General features: G+C 40.7%; 1 protein-coding gene across 6 annotated transcripts in view; it reads left to right on the top strand.

The window, feature by feature from the left end:
- Window positions 1-22,947, top strand: part of COBLL1 (cordon-bleu WH2 repeat protein like 1) — a 167,286-nt gene extending 144,339 nt beyond the window's left edge. For all 6 annotated transcript variants that reach the window (XM_073545757.1, XM_073545758.1, XM_073545760.1 and 3 more), the window contains 4 exons: window positions 71-135; window positions 4,068-5,836; window positions 8,985-9,140; window positions 21,069-22,947. In XM_073545757.1, coding sequence (XP_073401858.1) covers window positions 71-135; window positions 4,068-5,836; window positions 8,985-9,140; window positions 21,069-21,155 — 2,077 coding nt within the window. In that variant the 3' untranslated portion in view covers window positions 21,156-22,947. The remainder of the gene's footprint in view (window positions 1-70; window positions 136-4,067; window positions 5,837-8,984; window positions 9,141-21,068) is intronic.
- The last annotated feature ends 1,415 nt before the right edge of the window (window positions 22,948-24,362 follow it).

Here is a 24,362-nt window from a genome sequence, read left to right as displayed (position 1 = left end):
GTTTATGCTTTTATTGCTTTGTTTTTGAATCAATAATTTTTTGTACTATTAATATTGCAATGTCTCGCAGGTCAAGTCTTTTTATAAAAGATGAAGCTGCAGCTGAAAACACAACACTGGAATATGATAAGACTGGTGAGTAGACAGTACAGCCAGGATGGATCACATATACTATGATGAATGGTAATGTCAAGGTTCTCATCTCTGACCACATTTTGTATAGGTTAAAGGGATTTTTTTAGGTTTAAAAGTGTTGTATTAAGTTTATAAGTTATTAACTTATTTATTGCTAGGAATTTAATGTTGGATCCATACCGATAAGAGTGGAGCAGAGGTTGAGAATGTGCACCACCACTCGGTATTTGGCTGTTGGAAGTGGTAAAGGACAACACGTCAAGTCAAATGGAGCTGCGCATGCACAAACTCTGCTCCATGCAAACAGGGCTAGGCAGAGTCACAGTCTCGATCGGTTTGGGGTCTCTACAGTCAGACACCCAGCAGTTAATACTTTGTTGCCTATCCTATAGATAGGTGTGACTTACATACTTGGCACAGCTGCTTTAAGAAACTCATGATCTATCCACAGGATCGATAAACTAAAGTCTCCTCTTTTACCGTATATACTTGTGTATAAGCCGAGCTTTTCAGCCCATTTTTTTGGGCTGAAAGTCCCCCTCTCGGCTTATACACGTGTCATATACCTGGGGGTCGGCGGGGGAGCGGGGGTGTCAGAGATCATACTTGCCTGTCCTGCCGCGGTCTCTGCAGCCTCGCTTCTCCACTTTCTTCCTTCCTGTCTTCAGCGGTCACGTGGTATCGCTCATTACACTCATGAATATGTGCATATTCATGAGTGTAATGAGTGGTACCACGTGACCGCTGAAGACAGGAAGGGAGACAGTGGAGAAGCGAGGCTGCAGAGACCACGGCAGGATGGGTGAGTATAGCGATATTCACCTGTCCCCCGGTTCATCGCTGCTCACCGCTGTCTGCTGCATCCTGTGTCAGTGACGTTTAGGCAGCAGAGGGTGCGGTGACGTGGTTAGTGCGCGCTGCCCCTCTGCTGGCTGAACAGTCACTGACACAAGAAGCGGCAGACAGCCGTGATGGACCCAGGAGAGCTGAGTATGGCAATTTTTTTTTTTGCAGCATATGGGGGCATATTCTATGGAGCAGCATATGGGGGCATAGTCTATGGGGCAGCATATTGGGGGCATAAACTATGGAAAAGCATATGGGGCATAGTCTATGGAGCCGCATATGGGGGGCATAATCTATGGAGCAGCATATGGGGGCATAATCTATGGAGCAGCATATGGGGGCATAATCTATGGAGCAGCATATGGGGGCATAGTCTATGGGGCAGCATATTGGGGGCATAATCTATGGAGCAGCATATGGGGGCATAGTCTATGGGGCAGCATATTGGGGGCATAAACTATGGAGAAGCATATGGGGGCATAGTCTATGGAGCAGCATATGGGGGGCATAATCTATGGAGCAGCATATGGGGGCATATTCTATGGAGCAGCATATGGGGGCATATTCTATGGAGCAGCATATAGGGGCATAATCTATGGAGCAGCATATGGGGCATAGTCTATAGGGCAGCATATGGGGGCATATTCTATGAAGCAGCATATGGGGGCATATTCTATGGAGCAGCATATGGGGGCATATTCTATGGAGCAGCATATGGGGGCATATTCTATGGAGCAGCATATGGGGGCATAATCTATGGAGCAGCATATGGGGGCATAATCTATGGAGCTGCAATGCATATGGGGGCATATTCTATGGAGCAGCATATGGGGGCATATTCTATGGAGCAGCATATGGGGGCATAGTCTATGGATTCCACCCTCGGCTTATACACGAGTCAATAAGTTTTCCCAGTTTTTTTGGCAAAATTAGGGGAGTGGGCTTTTACACGAGTATATACGGTAATAAATTTTCACGCAATCATTACTAACTATGATGACATTGGATTGGTGAGACATTTGAGGTAATCGGAAAGGCAGCGTCCATATTTCCAATTTGATTCTGCCTTTTCTAAATTCCAGCACTGTCTAGCAATCGTCTCATATACAAGGCAAGGAAACTATGAAGTTGTTGTTCCAGCTCTCAGACCTGCCATTTTTTACGTGACTCAATGTAAACGTTCCAAGTTTACTTTCCATGAGTTGTGTACGATATGCATGACCAGAGAGCCTCCTCTGACACCTCCCCGGTGACGTATGGAAAATTGGATTCTCGCTTTGTTTCCTTATTACCCTTCTATGTGGCGAAAGTTTCAGCGACACAACAGAATATTAAGAATTTTAAGAGACAGTATAAATGGTGTCACATCGTTTTGAAGTCCCACTGCACGCTGATATATGCAATAGTGAATGGCATTGTGCACATTATATAAGGCTAGATTTCTCATGCTGCAGAGTGACGATATCAAAGTTTTTTTTTTTTTTTTGCTTCTTCCAGTACGAATTAATCACACTCGGATTCCTACAAAAATGAAATGTAATTATAAGTATAAAAGCGTGAAGAAGTTCTGCACTTACTGATTTAAAGGGGTATTCCATTTAATCTAATGTGTACATCTGGGGAAAAAAGTTTATGTAAAGGAGTTGTCAAAACCTGAATAACCTATTTAGACATTCTAAGAAAATTGACACTAGTCTCTAAACCTCTAAACTTTGCTGTAATGACTATACAAGTACAAGATGAGCAAAGCAAAAAAATTTTGCTGGAGCATATGTTGGTATAAGTGCAACGCATAGGCGCACATTCACACTGTGGCCAACAGACAGAAACTAAGATTGAAAACAATGAGCAAATACCCTGTACTATGTAAATAACTAGTAATAGCACATATAAATAACATAGGGCACACGGTTAAGTGTTTTGATTTTAAAAAAGCATAAAATCCATCCCACCACAACAATCGGGACCATACCAAACTCTTGTAGTTCACCTCACTATGTGTCAGCAGACTTATAAATAGATAAGGGCAGAGCAGGAAAGGGTCCCGAATGTTCAGATACCTGCCCGTGGAAAGCTATATAAAAACATTTACAAAGTGCAAAATACTAAAACAAAACCCCTCAAAATTGAGCCCGAGTAAGATGTAGAAGAAAAAATATATTTTTTTAAATTTAAATAGCGCCATTAATTCCGTAGTGCTTCAGGCATTATTGGCACTGGCGCCATTGGGGCTCACAATCTAATTTCCCTATCAGTATGTCTTTGAAATGTGGGAGGAAACCGGAGGAAACCCACGCAAACATACAAACTCCTTGCAGATGTCCTTGGCGGGACTTGAACCCTGGACCCCAGCACTGCAAGGCTGCAGTGCTAACCACTGAGCAACCGTGCTGCCTCTCTCTCTTTGTCTAGAAGACCTAACCTTTCTATGTTGATATAATTGAACTTTATAAGCTTTATTGTACCGCTGCAGAAGGAAACATGCATGTTACTCCATAAAATACAGATGATCAGTGGGTATCCTAACAGTGGGGCACTCTGTGATTATTTTTATTGGGGGTATGCTTCTAAGGGAAAGTATTGCCCAAAGTGGCCAGTTTCACACGTCCAACAGTCACGGTCCAAGTATGGACCACTATGTCCAGACCGGCCGTAGGTCTTGTGACTAGTGATGAGCAAGTCTGCTCGTTGCTCGGGTTTCCCCGAGTATTTGGAAGTGCTCGGAGATTTAGTTTGTCGCTGCAGCTGCATGATTTGCAGCTACTTGTCAGCTCGAATACATGTGGGGAATGCCTGTTTGTTAGGAAATTCCCACATGTATTCAGGCTGTCAAGTAGCCACAAATCATGCAGCTGCGGTATCAGAAAGTAAATCTTCGAGCACTTCCAAATACTCGGAGATCACCCGAGCAACGAGCAGACTTGCTCATCACTACTTGTGACCCAAACTACACCCTTCTAGGAATATATGGACAGGTTGCACATGGCATGTTCACCCCTTTTGTTTTCAAACCTGTTGAGCAAATTCTTAGACAAATATATACATGATGGAGAATCTCTAACTTTTTTTTTTGTTTGTTTTTTTAGGTGAAAGCGAAAACAGGACTTCTACTCCAACCAGTGAACTAGAGGATCATGAAATATTTGAGAGTAAAGTTGTAGCAGTAGAGCAGGCCTCTCAGACTCTGCCATCTATAAAGCCTGTCGAAACTACAGAATTGGTTATTGAAGACAGTGGCTACATTAATCTGACTGAAAGCAATGTGGATACAGACCTGAAGCCTTCCATTAGTGAAAGGGGAAAAATGCAGGATTCAGCCGTTCAGACACATAATTTTGATAGTGATGTGGAGGTCACCACAGATCGGGAAATCACTTATTCTCAGGGTTATACTTTGGCTGATAAAGTCCAATTTGAACTCAACGGTCATTTAAGTACTCCGGCACAAATCGTTGACCATCGGGTGCTTCAAAAGGGAAAAGAACGTGAACTCGTCCATAATGTTAGTGAAAGTGTCCAAACTCAGACTGTAAGTATCCAGGAGGACATGGACGAAAGTTCCTACTCGCAAACATTTCATCTATATCGACAGCATTCTGATCCAAAGCCTAAGCCTTCCAATGAGATCACAAGGGACTACCTCCCCAAGGTTGGAATGACTACTTACAAAATTATACCCCAGAGATCGTTCGATGTAGAAAGATATGTCAATCGTGAAGGTTCACAAGACGCTGGGAAATCTGTATATCCATCAATGAATGAATATGAGACTAGCCACTCTATTACACATAGCAATATTGAGCCTCATTATGGTCAGGCATACGAAAAAAATGAACCACCGCCAGTGGTGAAAAATGGAGATCTATCACCGCAAGGATTAAACGTCAACACACTGGTTTCTAAAACTACTGCTGACCAAAGTCGTAAAGTACATTTTGCACTTCCAAGAAGTTTGTCTTCTGCCCATGTTCTGTCATCGGATAAACCATGTCCTCCTGAGGTTAAACCAAAGCCAAAACCACCTAGCCCAGTGAAAGGTCCAAGTTCTTTCTACCTACAGATGCAAAGGAGAGCTTCAAGCATGTACGTAACGTCTGCTATCGCAAAGACAAAAACTTCTGCAAATCCTTCAAGCAGTACTGTTAAAATTAGAGACCTAGGAAATGAGGCTAATTCGGTGACCTTCAGACCGCTTCCTTCTAGAGTGAATGTACTAAATTTTCCTCCTAAAATGGAGGAGAAATTGCCAGAAGACAAGCCAACATTACCGGAAATATATGGTGAAATTAAAAATTGTGGGCTTGGATCCAGTTCTGAAATGCACCATGCCCATGTCCCACAAACTTCCACTGAAATTTATTCAATACAAAGAGAACTTTCAAATGATCTGTCTTCTCGAGATAAGTCTTTGGGTCATGAAGAGAAAAGGCTGGATGTTGCAATGCTGGAACAAAAACTTTTGGAAACCAGGAATGTGCCTACGCTCTTCTCTTCCGAGAAACCAGCTCTGCTTTTGCAAAATGAATGGAAGCCTGAAGTAATTTCTACTACATCTTCCAGTAAAACTGTGCAATCCTCTGTCTCTCCTACAAGCCAGAACCCTCCATTAACTTTGCCAAAATTAAGCAACTTTGTCACTCCAAGACCATTTCTAAGTTCACAATCTAATTCTTTTCCATCTTCTGTAACATCGGTGGTTAAAAGGTCTCAGTCGCTCAGTTCTGGCTCCTCTCCTACTAAATCTCCTTTAAACCTGGACTCTCCCATTGGTTGGTCTCCGGTTACATCTCCAACTGATGCCAAAAAGGATTCTTCAGTATTTTCAGTGATTCCCCAGGGGGAAACCGAAGATGAGGTAATGTCTAAAATAAACAGGCAAATTTTTTTTTACAAATATTACTTAAAAATAAATTTTGTTTTTATCGGGTTTGTCCAACAAATTTAAATAGTTGAGTTGTTTACAAATGCAAATAAATTAAATTGATATAGGTAAATTTTCAAAACTTCAGCAATGGCCGGTGACAGCGTGGTCCTAGAAATGTAGCTTCTCGTGATTTTCTGACACACTTTAATGTGATTAAGGTGGCTGGTTGTCAGTCTCTATCTCTGCATCAGTTAATTGAAATGGGGGCTGTCTTAGTTTTTTAAACTGAGCCTGATGGCCAGCACCCCCCTTCAGTATGTCATTGACATAGAGAGGGAGGACGCCCATTGACGTTGTCAGAGTATCATGAGAAGATACATTTCCTTGACCATCTGATATTGGTCATCCAGGAAAACTTTACACTTTGTAGATGTACAAAGGTTTTCTTTTGTTCTGTGTACCTTTTCAAAAAAATACTACACTATTTGTGCCCATAATGAATGGGTCCCAAGTATGTTTGTCCCATGGAAATGTACTAATTTTAATTGTGATCTACAGAAATAAAGTAATAGGTCAAAGCTGAAGGGGGTCAGGCCATAAACTCGTAATCGCATCAGTGGGGTCCAAGATGTAATATCCCGTCTTATAGGGTATAACGTCAACATGTTTAAGTCATCGAATAGAAGACAATAAAGCAATATAGTGTCGGTACCAGAAAATACACAGATGTCTCAGAGAGCGCCCACTTTGAGTTCAGTAGAACCAGTAGAGAAAGTCATGGCTCATGCAACATATTTTCCAAGTTATAGGACTATAGCTTCTTCAGTCATATGGAATCCTAAAACAAAACCGTATAATATAGGTCTTGGATCAACAACCTGGGAATTGAATTCCTAAAAAATTATATGCTTTTGGGGTGGCAGGGAGGTGAGCCCATTCCTAAAGCTTGAAGACCTCTAGAGATGGGCAAAAGCACACACGATAGGACAGTGGTTGCACTCACCTGGTGGTGTGTGAAGGCACAACACCTGCTTAAGCATGAATATCCGCTGCTGCCCCGTGGCTGGAGGAGATATCTTCCTGATGTGCATTTACCAGAATGGGGAGAATTGTGATAAACAGGCGGCGCTGCGGGAAATGAGCCTTGGAGCTTCAGATAAGGGTTTTTTTTAATGTCAAAACACTTTTCGGTGTCTTTAGGTAAAAAAAAACAACAAATGTGCAGGGTAGAGCAACTACATTCTTAATCCATATGACTCTTAATTATTGAAACAGAAGAAATTTAAAATTTGAACATTGAAACCCCTCCCCCCTAACATGGCTACGGTATGTGTATGTAATAATATTGTTGTGTGGCTATTAATGGAGTTTATTTAATTAATATGTTCAGGTTGCAGAAATGTATTAATGTTAACTATTAAAGAGCAATTTCCATAAATTAACTATTAATTTGCATAGATTGACCCCAGACACTTTCCTTCCCTATGTGTACTGATTCAAGCAGGAAGTCTAAGCAGTGGGAAATGTATAATGTGATCTTACGGGTCTGTAGATAGGTTAGCCATGACCGGGCTGCAGGTCCGCTGTATCTGTAATATGGCAGGTTATTGGATTAGAAAAAAAGAGGTCGGCAGCATGACCATTGATGTTTTTAAAGGGAAGAACTCCTTTTCCACAAAAGTCACGTGCATCTAGGGCAGTGTTCCCCAACTCCGGTCCTCAAGAGCCACCAACAGGTCATGTTTTCAGGATTTCCTTAGTATTGCACAGGTGATAATTGCATCACCTGGACAGGCAAGAATTCAATCACCTGAGCAATACTAAAGAAATCCTGAAAACATGACCTGTTGGTGGCTCTTGAGGACCGGTGTTGGGGAACACTGATCTAGGAGCTAATTTATTCCATTGGAGGTATGTATTCAAAGGAAAGCGTCAGCAGTTATTACCACTATAAATTAATGCTGTAGCCTATGTAAATACTGTTCTAGACATCTTTGTCCCTAGAAGTGCTGTAAGGTTACAACAGCCCCTATACTATATACAAATTGTGCCTTAATAGTCCAATGGGCGTATCCAGCCCTTCAAAGTGTTTTCAGCCCAAACTCAGCCCTTCTTTTCGATTTTGACATGCATATAGAACAGATGTACTCTATGTGCAGAAGAAAATTGAAATCTGCTCCCCACCACAGAAAACTGTGGAGACAGGAAATCCCGAGTAGCAAATTAGGCCTTAAGTGCCCTCTGGGCGTGTCTGGTGGTTTCAGCCCTAATCCAGCCCTTCTTTTATTTAACAAGTATAAAGGGCCTGTGCACATACCACAACAGTAAATTTACATGATACATACTCTGGATGGTTTAGAAGATGTCCTCCATGTCAATTAAGAAAACATGTCCTAATTAGGGCCAGCTGAAACTTCGTACACTTTTGAGCTCTGGATACTTTTCGGGAGCACTGTATAAACCACCCATCATACTATAGCTTAGGTGTTGTGCTTGCTTCTCTACATGCATAACGATAGCCTAGGCAGCTCACCCATTGCAGATCACTGTGTTCCAGCAACACCCCAAATTTCTAGGTTCATGTGAAGAGGTGTATTGTAGGTAAAGATGTGAATGGTGCCAGGAGGGTTTAAATTGGAAATTACCTTTTAAAGAAGACCTGTCATCAGGACAAAAGTCGGCAGTTTTTGCTCTTATTTAATCCCGACTGTTCCCCTGATTACCGTATATTTCCTTTTTTTCGTATTTTACCATATGGCTCCAGAGATGTGGGCTTTTTATTTAGTGCAAACTTTTATAGTCTTTAGTAATGGGGTGTGGCACATAGGATCCTCTGGGGCGTATCTCTCAGCTGCTCTGTAATATTACCCTGCCAAAAAAGTAGCCTGAGATAAAAAGACCTATATCTCTGGAAACATATGGCGGACTTATAAAAACAAAAAAAACCCAAAAACCTGAATATTCGGGTGAATTATAATCAGCAAAAACTAGCCACCTCTGAATAGGCGATAGGTCTTCCTTTAATATGTGTTCACATTAATCACTGTGTTTGAATACATTTGTGAGGCTTTTCTCAAATTTGTCATTAATATGTTTAACCCTGAGAATGTTGTCACTGTAAGAACTTCTTGTTTTATAGAAACTAACCCCTGAACTAAAATACAGAGTGCACAGTCCTCCTCTCATTCCTGAAAAAAAGTCCACAGTATCTTTACAAAGTTCTGATCCAGAACAGCTCCGCCAGGATATCCTGGCTGCCATACGTTCCGGACAGGGGGCTGCCAGCCTGAAAAGGGTGAGTTTGTAAGAAGGGGGATTAGATTTTAGAATTGTCATGTGCAAGTTTCAGACTATATGGATTTGAGAGAATTTCCCATGAATGCCCTCATCAATGACCGACTCCAAAGGTATCAACAGGAACGGGAATTATATTAAAAGCCATTCCGAGTACTTGATGTATCCATGTGGCCAAAACAAGGTGATTATCTGTATTTATTTTGGAGATGTTCCCGGGACAAGTGGATCTCACAGCAAAAGTCTGAAAACTCCGCTTTCTCATTATTTTTCTCGGTTATGCTATCATTTGCAGTTGGTGTAACTTTTGTGTTAACGTTGCTTGACTTATTATTCTTTCTCTTTGATCAGTGTTTACACAGTTTCACAGCAGTAAAGTAATGGCCGACTTTGTGACTTAAAAATGTCTTAACCTGACCGGATTTATATTAATTTAGCAAATCTTTATGTAGCATTATGGAAAAGATACTATGTCAGTGCTACAAGGTGCATTACAAAAACGCTCTTTATCTAAGAAACATTGACTTTTCCCATTTGTTTCTTGGGACCTAAGGTTCCTTTAGATCCTGGGTTTGGATTCCCCAGCAGTAAAATGATCCATCAATTTTACACTTCACATGTGTAAAACCCTCAACTTTCCACCAATTTTGCTAGGATTCCAACTTCTCATTAAAATACGGTACATTGTTGCAGTCCTTATCACAAGCACTGGGTGACTACATAAAGACACATGCAGCATAAATCTCTCCTGACAAAGTATCGGAAAAATCGTATTTTTCTTTTTACTTAAAAGCTGAAAATCTCATGTCATTTTTGGAATAAGTTGAATTAAAGGGAAAACGTAGAGTAAGGCAAATCAAATCTTGTCTAGAACATAACTAAATATGTGCTTCTCTTTTATACCATGATGAACAGTCAAAGGCCAAGTTCAGATGGATGTTTTTTACAGTCCATACTTGGACAACGATATCCAGAATGGTCTTCTGATCTGGACTAAGTTACAGAAGGTTGTAAGTTTGGGTCAGATTTTAAAGAAGGCTGTACGTTTGGGTTAGAGATTTAGAGAGGTCTGTAAGTTTGGATTGAAGACTTGGGTTCGCTTTAAAGCCTACTCTGTCAGCAGGAATTTGCTAAGTAAACTGCAGACCTTGTCATGTTGCTGCTGTTCTACTGATTAAAATGATACCTGTGGTGCAGAAATCAGTCTTGTGGTTCTTGTGTAATCAGTGTTAGGGTGTGTGCACACTTTGCGGATTGCTCTGCGGAATTTTCCGCGCGGATTTGATGAAAACCGCAGGTAAATCTTCAATTTTTCTGCGGTTTACCCCTGCGGTTTGACACCTGCCATGGAGCAGGTGCCAAACCGCATCGGAATCCGCGCGAAGAATTGACATGCTGCGGATTTGAAACCCCAGAGAAACTCTGCAGTGCAATTTTCCTTTTACATAGGTTATAATGGAACTGTACATCGCAGCAAAAACTGCTGCGGATCCGCAGGACCAAAACCGCAGCAGAATCCGCAGCGTGTGCACACACCCTTAGAAGTTTTCAGTTACTGAGATGCCTGTGCTTCGGGGCGGAACTGTAGGCAGGGTCTTATCTTCTTGCTCTAAGTCAGAGAAACCAAGGAAAAACCGTCCCACAGGCCATCCCGAAGATCACGCGATCCGTCTCTATGATGAGGAACATGTTTGTGCTTCAGGGCGACCTGTGGGCAGGTCTTTCCTTGGTTTCTTTTGGCTTCGAGCAGAAAGATAAGATTCTGCCTCCAGTCCTGCCGAAGAGTACGAGCTTATCATTAGCTGAAAACTTCTAACACTGATTACACAAGAACCACAAGATTGATTTCTTCACCCCTGGTATCAAATTAATCAATATAACACTGCCAACCTGACAGTGTCTGTAGTTTACTTAGCAAAATCCTGCTGACAGGTTCGCTTCAAGTTTGGCTCGGAGGCTGTGAGTTTCTATCAGCAAATTAGACGAGGCTTTAAGTTTTGGTCGGAGACCCTCGGTCACTCCGGACATTGCAGGCAAACTGTAAAATATGCCTGTCTGAACCTGGCCTGAGAACTTTATCATAGATTTATTCATAATATAGAACATTTCGTGCTTCTAGAGTAGATGTCTCTTAAACAACCCGATCGGGTGAGCACCTATATGCACCCTTAATTGTTCTCGCCAATCCTCAGATAAGACCCTATCGCTCCTACCGTTATAGCGACAGCTTTTTTTCAACTTGGGAAATTAAACATAGCTTCTGCGTTAACCCCTCTCTACATTCCCCTCGTCTTTACTGGGCTATACGCTGAGCTCTGGACATTGGTTAAGAATAATACAGTTGAATGCACTTTCTAGTGTTGGATGGGAGACGATTAATGTCACAATTAGCAGTAAGTTCCCAAAGAAGTCACAGGGACATATGACCAATTAGGATGCATAAACCTGTCGGTGGCTTGATAAATAGCCCCCACTGATTTTTATACCTTCAATGAAAAATAGTTCGCTTTGGTCTGACATTGCCTTCCACTAATGTCAAGCCCAATGTTCTGCAGGTCTTGTGAGCAGAGAAGTATTTAAATGTCACACATAATCCTCAGTGCTTTTTAATTAAATATGAACTTTACATTACCTATGCTTGATGGAATTTGACTTTTCACATTTCTGAACCATTTTTTATGCTTGTTTACTAACCCAACACATTAGGAAGGTAGACGGCTTATTAAGATGTGTCGTCTCCTGACACCAGGGTTTCCCGTGTAATTGTATGACTGACCTGGTAACTTTTTAAAAAAACCTAAATTTACAAACTAATTTCATTTGTAATTTAACTCTTTGGGGCCTTTTACAAGTTGCAAATCATGTCTGATATCTGTGTGAAACAATGAAAATCCAGTTCTGCTGCATGTAGCAGGTTATAGAAGTGACATAAATGTCATTGCTAGCATTAGTTTATTATAATATACATTATATATTTAGGCCTAATTTTCTTAAAATTAATTTTGCTGTTCAGTATTAGGAGTGTGTGGGGGTGGGAAGAGGGTAAAAAAAAAATTAAATTGTGGGAACGCTCAAAAACTTGTTGTTGACAGGTAATATTCCTATGAATCTGTTTAATATGTACACTTTATTGTACACTTTAGTTCTGCTTATGAATATCCAGTTTAGGTATTCGGTTTTCGTGTGTCAGATTATTTGCATGTCATTTATAAATAGCAGTTAGAATGTGTTAATAGTTTCCAGGTTAAAAAAAAAAAGTACCTAAACCTTAGCAGATGGATATGGAGATATATATATATATATATATATATATATATATATATATATATATATATATATATATAGTACAGACCAAAAGTTTGGACACACCTTCTCATTCAAAGAGTTTTCTTTATTTTCATGACTATGAAAATTGTAGATTCACTCTGAAGGCATCAAAACTATGAATTAACACATGTGGAATTATATAATTAACAAAAAAGTGTGAAACAACTGAACATATGTCTTATATTCTAGGTTCTTCAAAGTAGCCACCTTTTGCTTTGATTACTGCTTTGCACACTCTTGGCATTCTCTTGATAAGCTTCAAGAGGTGGTCACCGGAAATGGTTTTCACTTCACAGGTGTGCCCTGTCAGGTTTAATAAATGGGATTTCTTGCCTTATAAATGGGGTTGGGACCATCAGTTGTGTTGTGCAGAAGTCTGGTGGATACACAGCTGATAGTCCTACTGAATAGACTGTTAGAATTTGTATTATGGCAAGAGAAAAGCAGCTAAGTAAAGAAAAATGAGTGGCCATCATTACTTTAAGAAATAAAAGTCAGTCAGTCTGAAAAATTGGGAAAACTTTGAAAGTTTCCCCAAGTGCAGTGGCAAAAACTATCAAGTGCTACAAAGAAACTGGCTCACATGAGGATCACCCCAGGAAAGGAAGACCAAGAGTCACCTCTGCTGCGGAGGATAAGTTCATCTGAGTCACCAGCCTCAGAAATCGCAGGTTAACAGCAGCTCAGATTAGAGACCAGGTCAATGCCACACAGAGTTCTAGCAGCAGACACATCTCTAGAACAACTGTTAAGAGGAGACTTTGTGCAGCAGGCCTTCATGGTAAAATATCTGCTAGGAAACCATTGCTAAGGACAGGCAACAAGCAGAAAAGACTTGTTTGGACTAAAGAACGCAAGGAATGGATTAGACCAGTGGAAATCTGTGCTTTGGTCTGATGAGTCCAAATTTGAGATCTTTGGTTCCAACCACCGTGTCTTTGTGTGACGCAGAAAAGGTGAACGGATGGACTCTACATGCCTGGTTCCCACCGTGAAGCATGGAGGAGGAGGTGTGATGGTGTGGGGGTGCTTAGCTGGTGACACTGTTGGGGATTTATTCAAAATTGAAGGCATACTGAACCAGCATGGCTACCACAGCATATTGCAGCGGCATTCTATTCCATCCGGTTTGCATTTAGTTGGACCATCATTTTATTTTTCAACAGGACAATGACCCCAAACACACCTCCAGGCTGTGTAAGGGCTATTTGACCAAGAAGGAGAGTGATGGGGTGCTACGCCAGATGACCTGGCCTCCACAGTCACCAGACCTGAACCCAATCAAAATGGTTTGGGGTGAGCTGGACCGCAGAGTGAAGGCAAAAGGGCCAACAAGTGCCAAACATCTCTGGGAACTCCTTCAAGACTGTTGGAAGACCATTTCCAGTGACTACCTCTTGAAGCTCATCAAGAGAAGGCCAAGAGTGTGCAAAGCAGTAATCAAAGCAAAAGGTGGCTACTTTGAAGAACCTAGAATATAAGACATATTTTCAGTTGTTTCACACTTTTTTGTTAATTATTTAATTCCACATGTGTTGATTCATAGTTTTGATGCCTTCAGAGTGAATCTACAATTTTCATAGTCATGAAAATAAAGAAAACTCTGAATGAGAAGGTGTGTCCAAACTTTTGGTCTGTACTGTATATATCGAGAACCTGGATCTGATATATAAGAAACGAGTTAAATGCTTTGCAAACATCCCCTGGTTCTCCTTAATGCATCCTTTTTTTTCTGTTTTGCATTGCAGAGATACACATGTTTTGCTTTCGGAGCTCAGTATGTGAAATCTCTGCTTGCAGTTAATCTGGGCATTTGTTCAGAGCCTTCTCAGGGTTCAAGCACCAATCCTTCCCTGACACTATCTCAGCTTGGCTGAGCCTGAAACTGCTAGATTGGCTGCTAAGCTGTGATTGGCAGCATCTGGGAAGGAGGAGTGAATGCGCACGTTCCCAGAGAAGACTATTAAGAAACACCCAGTTGGTCTGCAAGCAGAGATTTTGCATACTGCGCTCCAAAAGCAACAAATGTGAAAATCGTAGTATCTTAGAATATTAGAGTCGGAAGGTACCTCAAGGGTCATAGTGTCCGACCTCCTGCTCAGTGCAGCGCAGGATTTACTAAAATATCTCAGACAGATGTCTGTCCAGCCTCTGTTTAAAGACTTCCATTGAAGGAGAACTCCTCTCTCGTGGCAGCCTGTTCCACTCATTGATCACCCTCACTGTCAAAAAGTTTTTTTTCCTAATATCTAATCTGTATCTTCTCCCTTTCAGTTTCATCCCATTGCTTCTCTAGTTTCCATGTGCAAATGAGAATAAGGATGATCCCTCTACACTGTGACATCCCTTCATATATTTGACAGCTATTCTGTCTCCTCTTAGCTGTCTTTTTGAAAGCTTAACATTTCCAGATCCTCTAATCGTTCATTTAATGTGCAATATATGATCTAATCGTGTACCCAAGTCTTTCACACATGCTGTTGCTTAGTTCTATTCCTCCCATTCTGTAAATTTTTGTTTTTCTTGCCCAGATGTAGAATCTTGCATTTCTCCCTGCTGAATACCATTCTATTAGTTACTGCCCTTTGTTCAAGCTTATCTAGATACTTCTAAATCCTTTCTCTATCTTCTCTAGTGTTAGTCATACATCCACTACTTAAAAAAAAACATCTCTCGACCAAAACTGTGCCGTTAACTATAGACCTGTCTCTAATCTTCCCTTCATCTCTAAACTCCTGGAACGCCTGGTCTACTCCTGTCTTATCTGCTATCTCTTTGATAACTCTCTTCTCGACCCTCTCCAATCCGGTTTCTGCTCTTTACACTCTACTGAAACTGCCCTCACTAAAGTCTCTAATGATCTACTAACAGCTAAATCAAATGGTCATTACTCCATGCTAATTCTCTTGGATCTCTCTGCAGCATTCAACACTGTGGATCATCAGCTCCTCCTCACTATGCTCCGTTCCATTGGCCTCAAGGACACCGTTCTCTCCTGGTTCTCCTATCTCTCTGACCGCTTCTTTACTGTATCTTTTGCTGGCTCCTCCTCCTCCTCTCATCTTCCCCTTACTGTTGAGGTTCCTCAAAGATCAGTCCTAGGCCCCCTCCTCTTCGCAATGTATACTGCCCCTATTGGTCAAACAATCAGTAGATTTGGTTTCCAGTACCATCTCTATGCTGACGACACCCAATTATACGCTTCTTCTCCTGACATCACGCCAGCCTTTCTAGGAAACACAGGCGATTGTCTAAGTGCTGTGTCTAACATCATGTCCTCACTATGTCTGAAACTGAACCTGTCAAAGACTGAACTCCTTGTGTTTCCTCCCGCTACTAATGTACCTATACCCGACATTGCCATTTCCGTGTGTGGTTCCATTATTACTCCGCAGCAACATGCCCGCTGTCTTGGGGTCATACTTGACTCTGAGCTTTCCTTTGTCCCCCATATACGATCACTGGCTCGCTCTTGTCATCTGCACCTCAAAAACATTTCTAGAATTCGACCTTTTCTTACTTTTGACTCCGCAAAAACTCTTACTGTTTCTCTTATTCATTCTCGACTATTGTAACTCTCTTCTAATCGGTCTCCCTCTTACCAAACTCTCCCCTCTCCAATCTGTCTTGAATGCTGCTGCCAGGATCATATTCCTCGCCAATCGTTACACCGATGCCTCTACCTTGTGCCAATGATTACACTGGCTACCCATCCACTCCAGAATCCAGTACAAACTTATTACCCTCACCCACAAAGCTCTTCATGGCTCAGCACCACCCTACATCTCCTCCCTTGTTTCAGTATACCATCCAACCTGCGCCCTCCGTTCTGCTGATGACCTGAGGTTAGCATCCTCAATAATCAGAACCTCCTACTCCCGTCTCCAAGACTATACACGTGCTGCGCCAATTCTTTGGAATGCACTTCCCAGGTCAATACGATTAGTCCCCAATCCCCACAATTTTAAGCGTGCCCTGAAAACGCATTTATTCAGACTGGCCTACCGCCTCAACACATTAACCTAATCTATCCCAGTGTGGCACAGTCAAAAGTTTTTACCATAACCAGGTTCCCCGCATCATGTTCCCACATGCTTTATGCATCCATTAGCCCTCTGTGTACTGTTACACACTTAACATTATGGCTGGTCCATACAATCAGGGCAACTGTTACCACCCACCTTTCGTGTCTACCTCTTTCCTCATAGACTGTAAGCTTGCGAGCAGGGCCCTCACTCCTCTTGGTATCTGTTATGATCTATGTGATTATTGTTATGCTGTAATGTCTATTGTCTGTACAAGTCCCCTCTAAAATGTAAAGTGCTGCGGAATACGGTATGTCGGCGCTATAGAAATAAAATTTATTATTATTATTTGCTAGCCATCCTAGGTTTGCATTGCGTGCAAATTTGATCAGTTTACCTTCAGTTCCCTTATCTAGATAATTTTATAAAACTGTTAATCAACACTGGGTCCAGGACAGAGCCTTGTGGTACGCCATTTGAAACATTCTTCCAGTTGGATTTGCAATCATTTATCACCACTCTTTGAGTACGATCACTGAGCCAGTTATGACTCCACCTAACCGTAGCCTTGTCATTCCCATGCTTGGTCATTTTTTCAATAAGGATTGTATGAGATACTTTATCAAATGCATATCAAATGTGGATATCTCTGAAATGGAGTGATGCAGCCCAAATTGGAAAAGAATGGCTGCTTCAGGGGAGATCATGGAGTTTTACAAGTGATTTACCTCAAAATTTTTGAGTAAGTTACAGGTCCTCTTTAATTGCAAGCATATCAGTGGGGATCCTTTTCCTAAGACCCCCACTAATTGCTAAAAAACACCCCTTGCATGGCTACTGTCTGACCACCCACCGCATATTACAGATTTAGTAAATATTCTATGCTTTCTTTTACATCCGTGTTCTGCCCTGTGTGCATGCTCAGGTAGAAGCTGTTCCTTCTTGGGTCCTAAGCTGTACACTCGGCGTGGATCTCAGGATCCAGACCGCCAACAGTCTGTTTGCAGTTAAAAGGAGAAAATAATTATATGGTTTAGTTACTCTTTAAAGGGCATTGACACTTTTTGCACTGAATTTTCTATGTTTTTACATTTGCTATCAGCTGCAACAGATTAAGAGTGTGAAAAAGTAGGAAAGCATCCAAGTTTTCATGAAGGCCAGATCATGCAGACTGTTTCGAACCAAAGGGTAGGTTGTAGGAAAGCACACCCTGCAGAAGAATGAATGTATTAGGTGTAGGAATATAGTAAAAAGGAGAGCACCCATGGCACACTCTGCAGGGAAGGAATGGGATAGTATACACTCATCGGCATTAATGGGGTAGTCTCCCCATCGATCCCGTGAACCAGCACGCTTAAAAGCCTCAGCTGAAATCAGTAGAGGTCGATCATGTGCACTGCTGCTCCATTCATTTTTAATCGTACCACTGGAAATTGCTGAGAATCTGCACTTGGCTGATCTTTGGTATTCTCATTAAAGTGAATACAGTGGCAGGGTGCATGATCAAGTCTGCTCAATTTCAGCCGGAGCTCTTAAGAGCCCCAGTTCTCGGGATTGGTGGGGGTCGCTTTGATGAGATGGACTGGCAAGTTATCCCCTGTCCTGTAACTTTAACATTCGAGAATACCACTTTAACGCTTAATGGATTAAAGAGTAGAATATCAACTGGATTTTCTTTCTCCTGGAAAAAGAAAGATTGAATCTCCAGAGGAGATCAGCCTTCTTTACAATAAGAATTATTCTTCTTTGAAGTAGTCTACCCCAGTCAGGAGCTGATCATTTTGGGAACCGTTGATGATTTCAAGAAAGGTTTAATAGGACTCTGTCGACACAGAATGATGGTGGAAACTACGTAAGTACATACAGGCACTCGATGCTGCATGGCGGGGCCAATCATTTTATGCACCTTCCCACCTGCTTGGTTTCCATATACCTCCACCCTTCTCTGGCCCTATGAAGACAGAGTTGTCAATCTAAGAAGAGGGGGCAGATATTGAGGGAAAACAAGCAGGTGGGAAAGTGTTTGAATGATAGGCCCCGCAGTAAAACACTGAGTGGCGGGACTTAAGGTCGCGTTACATTTAGCGATGCACCAGCGATCCCGACAACGATATGACCCGGTCAGGATCGCTGGTGCATCGCTAAATGGTCGCTAGTGAGCTGCCAAGCAGGAAGATCTCACTAGCGATGCAGCAGCGGTCGATACTTACCTGTCAGACACGGTGAGGGTGACGTCTTCCGCCTGCGTCCATGGAATCGCTCGTCGGCGCCAGCAGGAAGCCAACGACGAGAAATGGACCAGGCTGATCTTGCACGATCAGCGATATCCAGTGGGGAGCTGGGTCGGAGGTGAGTGTCACATGTAGCGAGATCCCTACCGGTATCGCTGTTGCGTCACAAAATCGGTGACACTTTAGCAATATCGCTAGTGATCTCGCTATGTGTGAATGGGGCTTTTGACTAAGTTTGAACAGTCATCCTGTACTGACAGTCCATTTTTAAACCCTTTTATTTTTAGAAGACGAAAATGGCGTAAATATTTAATGTAAATGTGCAAAGTTATTTTCTGAATGTTTTACCCAGTGGATCAGCAACTGGTATTAGGTGGGAAAGATGAGCTATTTTGGAGCTGACAAAATCATGCATTTTCCGTTTTTTTTTTTTTTTCAGAATTATTCTATGATTGTTCAATTTAAAATATATTTGATTAACAAAAATATTTTTAAAAAATATTCTTTGCATATGCAGCTGTGTATCATATTTCTAGGTTTTACCGTATTAACTATGTAGTATTCTACAGTGCCGGCGGCGGGAGCGAGCGGGTGCCTTACCACAAGTATGTGATTTGCATATATACGGCTACATTCCGACTAGATGTGTTTGGCCGTTCTCAATTCACTTGCACATCTAGTTGCATCGTGACTGCATGTATGCAAATCGTGACTGGAGAATCCTGACAGTGTGCACTGTGAAGGTTCACAAATCCACAGTCACATAGAGTGGTGACTGCAGACTTGAATCGCAAGCCTGAACGACCCCTTTATTTTTTTAACTCAAGGTAACAACTAATAATTTTATTTTTATTTCAGAGGTGACCATAGCATTTAAATGATTAACAGATGCACTTAATGATCATTAATTTTTTTTTTTTATAGTATTGAAAAAGAGAAAGGGGGGGGGGCAAAAGACTATTACGGTATTTTGGTCTGCTGTGGAAATCAAAGTTCTCTGCTAAACATGGGGCTTAAAACTTTTGTTTTTTTTATTCCAGAATTGTAAGGCCCTGTGCACACGGTGCAGATTCTCTGCAGTTCTGCAGCAGATTTGGCCCTGCAGAACTGCACGTGATGTACAGTACCATTTAAGGCTATGTAAAGCAAAAAACGCTGTGCACATGCTGCAGATTTTTCCGCGCAGATTTGGTGCTGAATAAAAGAAGCAGCGTGTCGCTTCTTTAGGCTGTGTGCACACGCTGCGGATTTTGCTGCGGTTCCGCAGCGGTTTTGGCCGCTGCGGACCCGCAGCAGTTTCTGCTGCGGTGTACAGTACAATGATTCCCTATGGGAATCAAAAACCGCAGTGCAGACGGTGCGGAAATTTCCGCGCGGATTATCTGCGGTTTTCAATCCGCAGAAAGAATTGACATGTCAATTCTTTCTGCGGATTCTCCTGCGGTTTGCCATCTCCTCCATTGAGGAGATGAAAAACCGCAGGGCAAAACCGCAGAGCAATCCGCAGGTAAAACCGCAGGTCTTTTGACCTGCGGTTTCACCTGCGGATTGTACAAAATCCGCGCGGATGAATCCGCACCTTTTCCGCAGCGTGTGCACACAGCCTTAGTGCGGTTTTGCTGCAGTTTTCCACCTGCTCCTTTATAGAAATCTGCAGGGGAAATCTGCACAAAAACTGCACTAAATCTGCACTGAGGCTATGTGCACACGGTGCGGATCCTCCCACGGATTTTTCCGCGCGGATTTTACTAAATCCGCAGGTCAAATGACCTGCATTTTTTCCTGCGGATTTCTTCCTTTTTTTGTGCGGTTTTACTGCGGTTTTTGTGCGGTTTTCCACCTGCGGATTTGTAGAATGGAGCAGGTGGAAAACTGCAGCAAAACTGCACAAAAGAAGTGACATGCTGCTTTTATTTTTCCGCACAAAAACCGCGTGGAAAAATCCGCAGCGTGTGCACAGCGGTTTTTTTTTTACATAGGCTATAATGGTACTGTACATCATCTGCAGTTCTGCTGCAGATCCGCAGCAGAATCCGCACCGTGTGCACAGAGCCTAAAACTGCAGGTAAAACACAGGTCATTTTACCTGCAGATTTAGCAAAATCTGCGCGGAAAATTCCACAGCAGAATCCGCACCGTGTGCACAAAGCCTTGAAGCCATAATATATATTTTTTTCTCCATTTTGTCTCTTTGAGAATTTAGCAAAATAAAATCGTCAAAATGTAAAGGACAAATTGGTCTGACTCTAAACATCCACAAGCATTTTGAGCCAATTCTAAAAAGATGTCTTGTCTTCAGGTCCAAGATCCAGTTTGGTAAACTCATCTTTTCTCTTCTTGTTCCAGATCACGATCCGTTCAAACACTATTTCTTTTAATGGAAAATCCCAAATCAGTCATCCGGTTTTCTCAGAAACACTATCCGAAGACTAGCTATGGTGCCAAAGATCAAAACCGGTTCCATCTGCATCATCTACCATGTACCTGGTCTAATAGTTTTATGTGTAAAAGTGTTGTGAGTTAAATTAAAGTATATATTAATATATTAAAATAATATGCAATATCATTGTAACTTTCATAGGAAAGTTTCAGAAAAAAAAAATATATTTTTTGGGGGAATTTTGTAATTTAAGTTTGTGGCCTGCCATTTTCTATAATTGTAGACATTTAAGTTCTAATTAAAATATAACCCAAATCTTAGAGATTTATAGGAAAACAAAAAAAACTTTATTTTCTGTTTATTTTGTACAATTTATAACTCTGTGCTGCAACCTATATTTTGTTTTCTGACTGCGATGTAATGAATCTTAAGTGAAATTTACTGTATAGAACTGCCAATATTGCCTCATTGTTCTAGATGTAATTTAAATAAATCTGCGACGAGCAGTGCTGACTACAATTCTGATTAAAAAGTTACTGTACCTGTTATCTTGACAATGAATCTACTGCTTTTTTTTTTTTTATATATATATATATATATATATATATATATATATATATATATATATATATATATATATATATATATATATATATATATATATATACACGTGTGTCACTGTTTGTCAAATGTTATAATGGTTCTTCACCTAAATTTATTATTGGAAAAATTTTGATTAATTTGGCAGTAAAGTATTAAAAAGCCATTTTTTAAATATTTCCAAAGCTGAAGAATTGGTCGATCGTAATATAACCTGCCTGATGCTTTGTTTCCCAGGGAGTTACACTCGGAGATATCTGGCAGTGGTTCTCTACTCTCTTAGCATTAAAACGTGGACACTTGTCTGGGCTGAGTGTACAGGTATATGGTGCCGTTAGCAGAAAGGTCTTGACCGACTGCTACTTTATATGTATGTCCTGTTTTAAAGAGAGTCTGTCACCAGGTTTTTGCTACCTATCTGAGAGCAGCATGATGTAGGGGCAGATACCCTGATTCCAGAAATGTATCACTTAGTTTACTGGGTGGAGCAGTATTGATGAAATTACTGTTTTCTCTGCTTCAGATTTAGCAGTACTCAACATGCTGAGCATGTTTAACCCCGCCCACATCACTGATTGGCATTTTCAGGGTTGAGGGCGGGGTTACACAGAGCAGGAGGACTCCACAGCACAGCACAGCACACCTTGTCCTGTAGTGATAATCACCTGCCGATAAAACACTTGTTTTATTGAAACCACAACACACATCCTAGTAAGTGACACATCGCTAGAATCAGGGTTTCAGCCCTTACTTAATGGTGCTCTCAGATTAAATGGCAAAAACCTACTGACCGATTCCCTTTAATTGGTCATGCAAGGAAAGAGAAAATAAACATGGTTGGTGTCTTCCAGATACAGCACCAATCCAGTCCATGCTTTATGACCGATCTTGCTAAATTGGCTCCCATTGAAGGTGAGGCAAAATATAACCTAAAGTATAACACGCAGTCAGTGGAGAGATGTGGTGCTATATCTGGGGACAAAAACAGCCTTGATTTGTAAATCTGCACCAGCCCTAGCCAGCTGAAAACTGTGCTGAGAATAGAGAAGCTTCTAGGCAGAACTTATCGAAATTTTGCATTATTAATCAGAATTTTCCACAAATAAACATGAGCAGAGAACCTACTTAAAAAATAAAAAAACATGCGTTTTATAAAATGTTCACTACTTTTGCATTACTGTCAACCGTCTACGTACATAAGTTCACATTGTGTCTTCCACTGCCAAATAAAATGTTTTAGCTGTTTGTGTTAGATGTTATTTCTTATTCTTAATATGCCACATAAATATATATTTTTCAGTAATAATATATGGTACATGTTAATTTTTTATTTTGTAGTTTCACAATTGCTTTTTTTTTTTTTGTTTAAACTAAATTTATTTTTTTTATTGTTCTTTCAGTAAATTTTACCTTTTCCTGCTTTTTTTTTTTTTTTTTCTTGATTTTTGTTTGTAGGAAATTCATATTTCTGTGTCCACTTAAATAAGCTACAGATTAAAAAAATCCTTATTGTAATCAAGTCCTTTTGTGGCAGTATGTTAATTGAATTGCAAAGAATATGCAAGTTAATAATGCTTTAGATTTAATTTTCTAGTTTTAATTGATTTTTTTTTTTTACAGGAAAGATAATATTGTTGATTTAAGTTTTGCATGTTTTTTATAAACTGTTTTTATATGTGTGTATTTTTGTAATATATATGTTTTGTTTAGCCTTTTTCATGGCAGAAATACATTGATACATCCCAACTTTTTACAATATTTTTGCTAGGGAAGACTAGGGTCAAAAAATGAAAATGTATGCATTATTTGTATGAGTCCTATGCTTTATGTATTAACTTGAAAGGGAATCAATGTTTTTATATATGGAAGTAATGGCATATTTGTCTTTTTTTTAAAAAAATTTTTATATAGAGTTCCATTCTGTCAGGAGAAATCTAGCTTAGGAGCTTATATGCAGATTGGACTGTGAGTGCACTGTTGGCTCGTCAAGACCTCTGCTTTGCAGTGCACTCACAATATAATTTGCATATGTGGCTTCTACGCTAGATTTTTTTATGACTGGCACATTGTATCCTTACAAAAAAGGTAGCATTTTTAGTGAGGGACAAGCATCTATATAGCCATAGCATTACTTCCATATGTAAAAACATGGTTCCCTTTTAAAGATACACTTTTACATATGAGACAAGATGTGGATTTTACCTGTGTCGGTAAAATCCAAAGTAGTTCACAGTTAAGTTGGAAAGTTTTTATGGGTTTTTGTGCTTATTCTCAGGACATTTTTTTTTTTTTTTTTTTTTTTTTGTAGCAAAGAAATTGACCTTCTGTGTAGATTTTAAATTTGAAGATTCTCACACCAGATATTGCCTGTTTCCATGTGAGTGTATCACATGCATAGTTCAGTGCTATTTCCTCTGTTTTGCCATGGGTAAATACTTCTCTTTTTATACCCTCCACAACAAATTGACTTTTATAATAATGTTATACTTTTAAATGGTTAGATCAACAAAAGCCAGCCCCCTTTTTGGTCATACCCAAAGCATAGTTAGTGGAAGGGGCTGGTTTAGTTATTCAAATGAATCAGTCAACCAGCCCCCTGTGGAAATACCAGGGAGGTGAGATGGTGTCCATACTGTAAGGCCAGTTTAACACTAGCATTC

This window comes from Dendrobates tinctorius, unplaced genomic scaffold (genome assembly GCF_039654945.1).
Source record: "Dendrobates tinctorius isolate UK_male_01 unplaced genomic scaffold, ASM3965494v1 ptg000143l, whole genome shotgun sequence".
NCBI classification, from domain to species: domain Eukaryota; kingdom Metazoa; phylum Chordata; class Amphibia; order Anura; family Dendrobatidae; genus Dendrobates; species Dendrobates tinctorius.
Note: the sequence above shows the minus strand (reverse complement) of the source record. Positions and strands in the feature narration are given on the sequence as shown.